Below are 12,934 nucleotides of genomic sequence, written 5' to 3' on the forward strand. Positions count from 1 at the left end.
TATTTATTTATTCATGAGAGACATCCAGAGAGAGGCAGAGACATAGGCAGAGGGAGAAGCAGGCTCCCTGATGAAGGACTTGAACCCAGGACCCCAGGATCACGACCTGAGCCAAAGGAGGTTACTCAACCACTGAGCCACCCAGGGGCCCTAAGAATTTATTCTTAAGAAATACTTTGGCAGAAGCAGAAAGGTCCCTCCTCATCTACCTGACTCCTAAACGTTGGAACTCCCAGGACTCAGCCCTCTAGCATCTTCTGTCTTCCATCCATGTGCAAGGTTTGGAGGAGCTCATCTATACATACACCCAGACCTTTCTCTTCACAAGTCTCCAGGGAGGAAGCAGACCAGAGCAGAGATTTTCCTGGGGATGAGTGAGGAGGAGAGGGTGGATCTTCGAAGTAGTTCGAAGGCTCTGAATTCAGTCAAAGAAGCAATGAAGATAAGAGGCACCAACAAAGAGACACCTAAAGCAAGTTTCATCATAACATTCATCGCTAGGGTTTATAACCGAACGTTCCCTGGGTTATCCACTAGGAAGTACCAGTGAGGTCCCCAGGAATCCCCTGATTGCAGTAGCCCTCAGCTCACCTGTAGACCACCAGATCTCAACTGCCTTTAACCCCCACCTCCAAAGTCTGGGGGAATTATTTTTGTGAGGTTGTCCATAAACCACTTGAAGTAGGCAGCTCAACACTTCTCCAGAGCTCTAATGCACTAGAAGCCAGAACTTTCCCTCGGCTAGTGGCCACCTGGGACCCTGTGGCAACAAGGTGCATCCAGCTCAGAGGTCAGAAAACAGAAGCACTTCAACCCCATGTCCTACGCAGTCTCTTGGTTCCACAGACATACTCCTCCATTTGGTGTCCCAGTCTGGGTTCTCTACCTCATGTGGGTCCTTTCATGGCTTAAGTATATTTAGATGTTTACCATCCTTCATTCTCATGACCCTATGAGGTCACCGGTTCCATTATCCCCATCATTATTTAGAGGTCATGACTGAGCCAAGGCAGAGCTGGGCTCAAACCCAGATCTTTTGTCCCTCCCCATGGTACCAAGTCTGGCCAAGACTGGGTCTTGCTACTGGCTTTAACAGCCTACCACTTCCTTTTTTGTTCATTCATTGTCTGTGAAAAATGGACAAGGGGAGTGATTTTCCTAGCCAGAGCTCAAACAAGCAGCTTTGCTCTGGTGATGATATGACAGCAAAAAGAAAGAGTCCCCAGAGGCAGGGAGCGCTGTGTAAATCTGACTGTGCTGTCCTCCCAGCTCCGAGATCCAAATTATACACCGGCTGACCTCTGAGATCCAATCTCCGCTGTTTCCTAAGGCATCAGGAGGACAATTTGCTATCCCAGGAGTTCTCGGGACCATCAGATTAGGAGTGAAATTCTGGAGTGAAAAACAGCTCTCTCCGTGGCAGTGCTCCAGGCCCATAAATTTAAAGGAAGCCTAGACACAGCAATATTTTCCTCCTCCTATCCCTGAACTTTGCCTAGAGGTTAAAGCTCCTTCTCCAACCTGGCTCAGTCAAAGCAAACACTTACTTGCTTCATCCCTGCAGAATGCAGGCAGCTAAGGACAGGTGTGCCTGTGACATTCACCTGAATGATCTGACAGTTTCTCAAAGCATAAAGACTTGGGGCTGATGGAACCCTGAGACAATCAGAAAGTCCTGTTTGGGGTTGAAGAGATTGCCCCTCCATCAGGCTCAAAAGGGTGGGGGGAGGAACTTCTCAAAGGCAGATTTGCTCCAATTGGCCTGGGCAGGACCCCATAGACGATCCTCTCTGGTGCCCACACATGATTCCCCCAGCAGTCCATGGATTCTCTGGCCCCTGGGGTCTGAGGAGCCTGACCGGGTATAGACTCCCCACCAAGCTCCTGGACCCGACTCCAGAAAATCCCCTCTCCAGGCCGTGGTGTACTATCCCCTGTAAGGAGGGCCCTTCCCGTTTTAGAACATGTTTTCTCCTACCACTAACTTGAGAAAAGGAATCACATTTTCAAATTTCAATTCAGGGTAGCTGGTTCAAGACAGGCGATGGGAATTACTCAAAACACAAGAAAGCAAATATCAGGTGAGGGGACTTTATTTTTTAAATGGCAAGGAATACATCACAACCTATTCAGTTAATCTTAAAATCAAGGACAGGACACAGATGTCATCTTTTTTTCAAAAACACTGTATCTCGGGGATCCCTGGGTGGCTCAGCGGTTTAACGCCTGCCTTTGGCCCAGGGCGCGATTCTGGAGTCCCGGGATCGGGTCCCACATCGGGCTCCTGGCATGGAGCCTGCTTCTCCCTCCTCCTGTGTCTCTGCCTCTCTCCCTCTCTCTCCCTATGTCTATCATAAATAAATAAATAAATAAATAAATAAATAAATAAATAAATAAATCTTTAAAAAACAAAAACAAACACTGTATCTCATTCTCTGATTCTTTCTTATAGCCAGTTAGATGCGTAATATGAGAGAAAGAGAAGGAACATGTAAGGGTAGGAGAAATAAAAAGCACAGTGAAGGGAGCACCTGGCTGGCTCAGTTGATTAAGCGTCCAACTCTTGGTTTCAGCTCAGGTCATGACCTCAGGGTCACGAGATCAAGCCCATGGCAGGCTCTGCGCTCAGTGCAAAGTCTGCTGGGGATTCTCTCTCTTTCTCTCCCTCTGCCCATCCCTCTTCTGTTTCTCTCTCTCTCGCTCTCTCTCTCTCTCTACGATAATAAATAAATGAAATATTTTTAAAAAACCACAGTGAAACATTATACTTAATAAAAATAATCATTGTGGACATGTGTTGTGCTGGACACTGTGCTAAGCACAGTTCCTGGATTTTCTCACTTATTCCTCCCTCCAAACCCTTGCGGTTAATAATAGTATTATCCCTGGGTTAGAGTGGGGAAACTGAGGCACAAAGATTTTAAATAATTTGCCCACTAATCGAGCCAAGAAGGAAGAGGGCAGCATGAGGATCCAGTTCGGTTATCACAAAGCTTCCACTCAAGAGACAAAGATAGGGAGACACAGCCTCTCCTCTCAAAGGAAACTTATCCTGCTATCTTTAGAATTCTGTAGCTAAATACTTCCCTTTATCATTTCTTAACAATAGGAATTACAGGGGAGATTTTGTGCTCCAGTGGAAAACGACGCATTGTCTATGCACTGCGCTGCTGTCCTGGGTTATCTGATTCTGGTGTTCATTGCCCTTGAGGCAGTTTACGACTCTGTACACCGAAGATAACTATAAGCAATGCAAAATGCAAGTTCTGTCCTGCCTTGTGTGGAAGTTCGATTGACTTTCCTTCCACGCTGGAAGAGGCAAGCCATGCTCCCACTTGCACATTATTTTCAACAGTCCTTTATCCATATACATTGGAGGGGGGTGACTTCTCCCTTGAACTAGTTATAACAACACCCTTACCAGGTTCCTCATTATAATGAGTTAAATAAAATACCTAGCATATGTTCTTTTTTAATATCTAAGTGGGAGCCATGATATTATCTTTTTAAAAAAATTAGGTCTTGGGGCACCTGAGTGGCTCTTGGTTATGCGTTAAGCATCTGCCTTCAGCTCAGGTCATGATCCGAGGGTCCTGGGACTGAACCCCGCATCAGGCTCCCTGCTCAACCTACCAAAGCACCCCATGGCTTTCTGGAGGCCCCTGGGCATGATCTAACCTGAATGGTTTCAAAAGCACATGGTAATGGCAATGCTGTGTAACTAAGGCTATGGTAATGGCAATGCTGTGTAACTAAGGCTATTCCTAGTGTAGCCTCTCCCCCGACAATTTCCTGTCGAGCAGTGTTCTGTCCAAGGCAAAGCTTCATGAGCAAGAACTCCAGTCCCCTCATGTTCGCTGGACTTTTCTCACCGCTGATTGGGGAAAATTCATCTGTATATAAAGTATATGATTCTATCCCAGCGTAATGTCACTGTTGCTTCTCTCTTGAGCTAGTCTCATGGGCTATTTCAGGGGTGTCTCCATGAAATAGCTGACAAAGGGCTTGAGAACATTTGTTTTGAAAATAGTAACATAGCAGGTATATGATCTATGTCTTTATGTGCAGTTCAAGAGCACACAGCACAAGCTTGTTTTTTTTTAACCTTAGATACTTGGGGATGGGACACTTGGCAAACCTGCTTTTTGTTGTGTGGGCTATAATTCAAATCCCATTCCACCACTTACTAGAACGTGGGTTTGGCAACTCAGTAACTTCCTGAATCCTCTGTTTTCTTCTCTGCGTGAGGTGGAATAATCACACCTGTGTCATAGGACTGTTTCTGAGGTTTCAGTGAGTCACATAGAAAGTCTGGCCTCTACGGTAGTTGGCTCCTGAACTGTTAACCCCTGACTTCTGACCTGCCTAGCAATCAATGACTAACCACATCATCGACATACCATATTTGCTGGAAAAATGATGCATCACCAGTAGCACTTGAAACAGATCGTTGGAAACTGCTCCTGATTTTTCACAGCCAAGGACTTGACTTGCTAACCCCAACCCCAGAAAGCTTTTGTGAGACGAGTGCATGACACGATACAAATACCCATTGCTGCAGAGAGGTGTGGGCATTTCAATCTGAGATGCTTTAGCCCTATCTGATGCCCAGGATGGGGTCAGTGCCCCTGGGTACCCAGAGAAAGAGAGCTGGCATGCTGATAGCCCACCATCCCAAACTGTGTCTCTAGTCTGCTGCCATCAGCTTTCTAGTTCATGGCGTGGCCGGTCCCCCCGAGTAACTCAGCATCATCACCCATCACCAAGCCCAACCAACAGCCCAAGCAGGTGGAGGATGAGGCAGAGTCTAGGCTATACCCTCCCTCTTTCCCACAGAGGAGAAAACCCTTGGCAAATTTTAAGGAGCCACCAATGTTTCGTGTCTATCTGGCTGCTCTAAATCTACTTAAATCTTGACTTCTTTTTGCTTCCAAGCATAATGCAATCAGAGAAAAAAAGATTTGCCATTCTACTACAGCTACTAAAATCATAAGACGCATTATTGGTTCCAGAGTACCTGGCCACAAAACAAACAAACAAAAAACACCATTCTGGTTTGGGGGTTTTAGTTTTTTTGTTTTTTCAATTGTTCCACAAACAAGCAGCTGAAATTCTGACAGTGAGAGTAAGTGGGCCAGCACAGAGCAGGAAACAAAAATAAGTTCAGAAACAAAAATAAGTTCTTTGCTCGTTAGCTACTTGGATCTTCACTTGAGTCTGGGAACGAGAGCCGCAGAGCTTATGGGGACCTGGAAGTGTCCCCATCCAATCGACATCTGCCTTCCGTTCAGGTCGTGATCCCAGGGTCTGGGGATCGAGTCCCGAATCGGGCTCCCCGCCGGGAAGAGCCTGTGTCTCTGCCTCTGTGTGTGTGTGTGTGTGTGTGTCTCATGAATGAATAAGCAAAATCTTTTTTTAAAAAATTAGACATGTGGCCTGCCTTGGACAAGGAATCTGGGAGCTTCTGTTTTCTGACCCGTAAAATGAGGGAAATAATTCCTACCTCATTTGTCACAAAAATCAAGTAAGTTCTGACTGTGCCAAGAGCTGTTAAAGGTGCCTTCCACGTGATAACGTTTGATCTCCTGACTCCATTTTACAGAGGAGAAAACTGAGCCAGAGAGAGATAACAGAATCTGCCCAGGGTTGCAAAACCAGTCAGAGGCAGAGCCAATGCAAAGTTTATCTGCAAAGTTTTATCAATAAAGGAATGGTGATCTCACTGAATAAATACCAGCCTGTACTGCGTGAAACACTTCATTCTTTCAAATAGTCTAAAACATTACCTGCAAACTTGTTTTCACCTTTCATTTGTTTACTGATCTTAAAAAAAAAAAGAGAGAGAGAGAGAGAGATAAGGAAAGGTTAAACTCCAGGCCAACCCCTCTCCAAATGAGGACATGTTCCAAGCCTTCTTGTTTTTGCCATACTCCCACATGGTACAAGAATGTCTACAAACTGATCAGTGACCCAAAAAAATCCTGGTCATTTTCCAGGATTTGGACCAGTGGTAGCCTGGTCCTAAGAAGCAGTAAGGGAAGGTGTCATTTCCCAGTGACATGGTCCTAAAAGCATCATAAACTTCATCTTGGAAGTGGACTACAATTAAGGCCTAGGAAAGAAAGCCCCGTGAAGTCCTAAGGAAAACCAGACACATAGGGATTAAGGGTTAGTGGTTGTTAAGAAAACTGACCCTACACTCAGATGGCCCTGAATCACCCCTCTCTGTCTTTTACTGGGGAAATATGGTTTTGTTCCATGTCTTAATCTCTTAAATCTCAGCCGCAAAATGAGGGAAATAATAGTACCAATCCAAAAGTTATTGTTTCAATTTCACTTGTTTGAGAGCTCCAACTTGAGGCTGCCACTCTTGCCTGTGTATCTCCAGTTTCTGAAGATGAAAGCAAGAAAAGCTGATCCTGAATATAAAACTCTGTTTCTTTCATAAGTGAACTTCACCATGATCCCCTGGCTTCTCCCCACCAGGGATTTGCTCTCTTTATCTCTGTAAAATATTTATTTCTTTTCTTCTGATTAACTTTCTTATCACCATTACACCAAAGGAAAAGGTTACAGTCAGGTCATCAAATGTCAGTCTCTTGAAATTTCTATTTCTTCATGAAGCTTTTCAAATTAAAAGAGAGCAAGAATTGGGCAATTTTTAAGAATCTAATTATAAAACCATTATTATTTTAGACTGAGGATTCCAGACAGTAATGATAACTCTGCTGGAGGCTCCAGCTTCCATGGGACTCAGGCTTGCCTCCTTTACAGTTCGTGGGAAATGAAGAGTCCCCCATAAACTGCTGGGCTTTCTTCAGCATGGAAATGACTATAGATTCCACTAATAGATCTATTGGCTTTTCCAATTTTTTTTTGTTTGTTTGTTTTTTGTTGTTGTTGTTTTTGTTTGTTTTTTTTATTTTGCTTTTCCAATGTTTTGATGGAGTCAACCACATTTCAACATTTCAGTTAGGTCATTAAGGCCTAGAGCCACTCTATCTTTCTACAGGAGAGTTTTCACACCTTTTCAGTAAAGCACGTCTATCAGTTTAAAAAAAAAAACTTTGGGGGCCTGGGTGACTCAGTAGGTTAAGCATTTGACTCTTGATTTCAGCTCAGGTCATGATCTCAGTGCTGTAAGATCAAGCCCCGTGTAGGGCTCCACACTCTGCTTAAGATTCTCCCTCTCTCTCTCTCTCTCTCCTCCTCCTCCTCATCCCCATATGTGTACTCTCTCTAAAACAAATGAACAACAACAACAAAAATTTTAAGCATTCCCCCCAAATATATGGGCATTTATATGATTCTAAATTATGTATCACCAATATATTACATAGTGCTATATTCTAATTGTATAGTATGAATGTATTATAAATATAAACACAAAATTTTCACCTTAGTCTATCTGGGCTGCTATAATAGATTATCACAGACTGGGTAAGCAACAGAAATTTATAAACAACAGACATTTATTTCCCACAGTTTTGGAGGCTGGAAGTACAAGATCAAGGGATTGGCAGAAGCAGTGTCTGGTGAGGTCCTCATAGATGGCCATAGATCTCCTTCCAGGGGCAAAGCAAGGGATCTGGGTGGGGTCTCTTTTACAAGGACACTGTCTCCACTCATGAGGGCTTGTCCATTGTGACCTAATCACCCCCCAAAGCCACACCTCTTATACCATCATCTTGGGGGTTATGCTTTAATGTATGAATTTTAGAGGGTCACCAATAATCAGCCTCTAGCAAGAGATATAAGAATATCTGAAAGGTCTGTTATTTTCTTCTTGTGCCCCCACAGACCTTACAAGCACCAGCTGGGAGCAATGGTCCAAATTTCATGTGACAAAGAACAGCCTGGAGAATTTGTTTAGTATGAAGCTTCTCCAGGCGTCAGCCATGAAGCTTTAATTGGACTGTTCTTGGGATGGGTCCCAAACCCGTCCTCTCCCTGAGTTCTTGGGCTGACTCTGATTCCAGTGCCCATCCTTCTGCTTACCTACCCCTTTCATTTTATCACTGTGGTTCGGTTGTTGTCTACCTCCTGGAGACCCTCTTGATGCCCTAGGTAAATTAAAAACAATTCAACAATAATAATAGCCATCATTTATTATTTCCTACTTGCCAAGATTGCTTTTCCTCGTTCCGTTACCCCCTCTAACCCGATCATGGAGGCATCAGTAGTCCTTATGCAGATGAAAGGAAAAAGCTAAAGCTCCAAACACTCATGTCTTGCCCTTGGTCACCCCCAGTTAGAAAGTGACAGGCCAGGGATTTGAACCTAGATCTATCTGATTCCAAAGCCTAGGCTTTTGACCACTGAGCACGTTGCCTCCAAAATAAGTCACTACATTTACTGAACCTTTAGTATGAACCAGGCACTTGGCTGGGCGCTCCCCATGCAAATCTCTAATACTCATGACATACCTCCTTTTGTACAGGGATGGATCTCAGTCCACGAATTCTGAGATACAAGCAATGTCTTCATTTTCTGTAAGCCATCTGAATTACTGAACTCCTATTTGTCAGGCCCTCTGGGATTTCTCCTTTCCACCCCCACCCTATTATGCCATAGTTCTGGATCAGACATAGCACCCAAGTCTGGTGGTGGGGGTGGCATCTGATTGTCTGTCACCCATCCACACAGGTGGCCACTGAGGGACTCATCCTCCCATCTTACATGACCTGTTAGTACTGGAGGCTCACGGCTGCTCCCACCTCATGCCAGGCACAGGGGCAGCTTTTGCCCATCTGCCGCCACCACACAGCCATATCCTCTTTAGATTTTTACCACCTTCCAGCAGGGTTTGGGGGAAGCCAGGGACTGTCTCATCTACCCTCCAGACCTAGGGATAAGTCTCTCCTCTCCCACCTACCTACGAAGCCCAAGAGGCTCTCATCCTCGTGATGAGAAGGTAGGAGTGCTCCTACTCCCCTCACATCCCTGTAAAACATGGTTAGCCTTTTGCTTCTCTTTGAAGGTTACAATTCACTTGTCTTAGGTCCTAAGTTTGGGGAAGACAAAAGATTTGTAGAATTCTCTATAGTTTGCCCTTCCTACGAGGAAGGAAGAGCAAGGGAGAGAGATGTTGGGAGAAAAATAATACTAACTTGGTATTTCCAAATATTATCTCTGGCTCATGTTACCCCATTTTACAGGTGAGGGGATGGACTCATTCAGGTTAAGTCACATTGTGCTCACTAGTAGAAAGTAGACCCAGCATCCTCAGGCTCTGGAAAGCTCACTGTGAAGTTCTCCCCTCTTCCCTGCCAGGTGTCTCCCTGGCCAGCTTCAAGAAAACACAACAGGGCTGGTGACACCACAGAAGGGTGACAGGCCAGGCAGCCAGAGCTTGGGAAGATGGGAGCAGTCAGCACCCTTGAAAGGGAACAGACATCTCTCCTCCTAACCCACCCCACGAGAGCCTCACAAAACAAGCTGGCATGAGACATTAGTAGCAAAATTCTTGGTGAAGCAGGGACTTCTAAGAGCCAGAACTTTGAAGACCTCTTCCCATGTAGAAAGTGGTAAGAGAGTGTACTCTGCAGAAATTGGGAGGGAGGGGTCTTGGTATTCTGGAGCCACTTGGATTCACTGGTATCTTGGTGAGTTAATCCCCAAGTGATGTAACTGCCTGCTCAATGGTTCCAGTTGAATGTCCTAGAGGCACCTCAAACCTCACAGAGCCAAAGCTGGCTGCATAATCTTCCACCACCAAAACTGCTCCACTCACAGCCTCCCCACCTCAGCTGTTACCAAGCCCAATGTTTGCTTGCTCGAGGCAAAGTCCTTAAAGTCATCCTCAAGGCCTCTCTTTGTCTTGCATCTCACATTCTAATAGTCAGGAAATCTGTTGCACCCATCTTCCAAATATATCCAACACCCATCCACCGTTCCCCAATTCCACTGTTACCATGCTGAAGCAAGCCACCATCACTTCACACTGGGTGACGGCAATGACCTCTTCATATTCTCTCCAACCTGCACCCTTGCTCACTTATAATCTGTTCCTAGCCTTGCAAACCAGAATGATCTTTTAAAATAATAATACAAATCATGTCACCCTTCTACTCAGAATGGCTCCCCATGTCTCAGATCATAAGAGTCAAATTCTTTATAAGGGTGTTTCCTGGGTCATTGGTCTCCTTGTTGTTTCTGGAACCTAGCAGGCACACTCCTACCTCAGGGCCTTTGCACTGGCTACTCTTTCACTATATGTCCACTGAAACCCTCGTTTAAATTTCAACCTCCCAACAAGGCTCACCCTGACCATTCTATTTAAAATCACTACCTCCCCCCAACCCCGTAATTCTGCTATACTTTCCCTTTTTCCATAGCTCTCACTCCATTCTACAATCTCCATAAATCTCTTCTTGTGTCCATTGTCTATCATCTGAGTCCTCTCACCTCCAGGGGTACATAAGCTTCACAAAGATAGGAATGTTAATCTGTTTTGTTCATTTAAATATCTCAAGTACCTAAAACAGTGCCTGGCATATAGTAGGCATGCAAAAAAAGGGGGGGGGGGGTGTTGAACAAATAAAGTTTAAATAAAACTAGAGATCTAAGGAATCTCGCAAGAGTCATACACAGTAACATATCCCTGGCCTGGTTTTGTGGAATGGCCTGACTTCTCAATCCTCCACACAGTGCGAGCATTAATTAGCACAGAGTTGGACAGTTTATTCTAGGGTCATCTCCCAATGGGCCCCTCTCCCCCGCTGCCTGCCACCCTCCTCCCATCCCCCGCCCCCCGGCAAAGACATCTGGTCCTGCATCTTTGCTCTTGCTTCAGCTCCTTCTTACACTGATGTTAGAGGTTTTCTGCCCCTTTCAGCTATAGACAGACACATCACCCCACCACTCTTTGACTTCAGGCACCAGCAATTTTGCTGAACCCATCAGAAAATGGACCCTCCGGCAGCTCTCTGCTTGCCAGAGCCCTTTTCTTTTCCTTTGTGCTTAGCCTGCAATTTGAAATACCTCTGCCATGAGCCGGCATCCGCAGTGCACTGATGTCAGAGGGAGAACGAGGTAACCATGTGTGAGCCACTGACCCCTGACCTTTCACAGAATTTCCAAACACATTAACTTTAAATTGATTAATTTGGAACTTCGACCTTGGCCCAAGAAGGTAAGAATACATGACAAGATATTTGATTTTCAAAATGTATCAGGGTTTTTTTTTAAAAAAAAAAAAAAAGCTTTTGTAAATCAACCTTTGTTGAATTAGGTAGAGTTAGACTTGGGGTTGAGGGGGTAGCAAGAGAAGCTAACACTTGACAGCATGGTTAAAGGTTAATTATTAATAAGCAGGCTTCCCTCACAAAGTATCAATAGGCAATCTGGTCTCTTTAACTTCAGAAATTAGCAAGAAGACCTCGGACCCCGGGTGAGACAGGAGAAATGGAAAGTCCCCCATGTGTCTCTATTTTCTTGGTTTTGTGCATCTTTATCCAATCAAGTGCCCATGGACAAAGCCTGGGACTAGGTAAGAGCCTGCCTCTTCTGCGGAGATGGGCATGGATTTTCTTCTTTAAATGTCTGTCAAAATGAATCCAAGTGTTCTTGATGGGAGAGAGCTCGGTTCTATTAGTGGTATCACGGGTCACAGGGACATGGTCACCATTCGTGCAGGATTGAAATTTAAGGAGATCGTTCTGGAGATGTCTAAAAGCACTGGCAGCTTGCGCTGAAGTCTCTCCCGTGTCTGATTCAGAACGAGTCATGATAAGACTTGGATGGAGAATGATCTGAAAGAGTTTTGGATCTTCCTGAGTGCTAATTTGGCATCTAATTTGTGGCTGGGGAGCACAGCTTGCAACGAAATGCTCCGTCTTGCTGAGGTTGTCTGATTGTTGGCTCTCTCAGAGGAGAGAGGAATTTGTAGAGTCCTATTTCCAGACAGGTCTAAGGAAGAGATAGTGTTGCACATTCTCTAGGCTTCATTTTTTTCTGCTGAAGGTTTACTCTGAGATTGAGGAATCCAACAGCAATCACACCCGTTTGATCTGTAAATTCATAAACCAGGTTGTTGGCCAAAGATCCAAATGCTTGATCAGGTAGGTGGACTCCAGGTGCCTGGCTAAACAGTGCATTGGATCAGTAAATGACAGATATGAAGTAAAGTGAGCAATCTGGCCAAATTATACAGATATTTGGGACTTTTTGTGTGTGTGTGCTGGTCAGGAGCTAGTAACTCTAAGGTAGAGGGTTTAGATTTCTCTTTTCTCAAAGACTGTGCTTGGAAGGACCTCTAAAAACCTTGAGAATGAGAAATTTAGTGACCAATATATGTGAAAATTCCAGAATTTTGTTTCCCCTTTCAAAAGGGCTGTTTGTTATTTTATTATTATTTTGCATCACAGGCCAGTTAATAACTGATTAGTAGTATTAATTATTACCATTTACTAAGCATTTTCTATGTCAAGCATTGTGCCTATTATTTTGCATTCATCATCTCATGCATGAACCAGGTCCAAAAATGACAATAATAATTTAGAGACAGACAGGCAAAATCGCTGATGATTATTATTCCCTGGGTTGACCAGGATTTTGCTGAAGGGTCTGCCCTGACCTTTGGCCCAGAATGGTGTCTTTGTTTGTTTATTTTCTATCAAAGTATAACATATATTAAGAAAAGTACCTAGATCATAACTGCCCAGTGAACGGTGGTAATCGGAACCTACATCCCAGAAGCTTCTCTTGTGTACCCCTTGAGCCTTAACATAGATTATTTTGCCTTTGGGGGGAACTTCTCATTAGGGAAGCATACAGAATGTGCTCTTTTGCTTCTGGCTTCTTTCACGAACATTACCCTGGTGAGACTCATCCAGGGCACATGTATGTGGTGGTGACTCATTCATTTTGGGGGCAGAAGCATTCCATCGTGTGAATATCTCTCCCTTCATTTATACATTGTGCTGTCCATGGG

The 12,934-nt window shown here is 44.5% G+C and overlaps 1 protein-coding gene across 1 annotated transcript in view; it reads left to right on the top strand.

Moving 5' to 3' along the window:
• LIPC (lipase C, hepatic type) overlaps window positions 1-12,934 on the top strand; it is a 152,422-nt gene that overhangs the window by 6,889 nt on the left and 132,599 nt on the right. The window contains exon 2 of the mRNA XM_025999557.2: window positions 11,365-11,491. Coding sequence (XP_025855342.1) covers window positions 11,407-11,491 — 85 coding nt within the window. The 5' untranslated portion in view covers window positions 11,365-11,406. The remainder of the gene's footprint in view (window positions 1-11,364; window positions 11,492-12,934) is intronic.

This window comes from Vulpes vulpes, chromosome 15, assembly GCF_048418805.1.
Source record: "Vulpes vulpes isolate BD-2025 chromosome 15, VulVul3, whole genome shotgun sequence".
Classification (NCBI taxonomy): Eukaryota; Metazoa; Chordata; class Mammalia; order Carnivora; family Canidae; genus Vulpes; species Vulpes vulpes.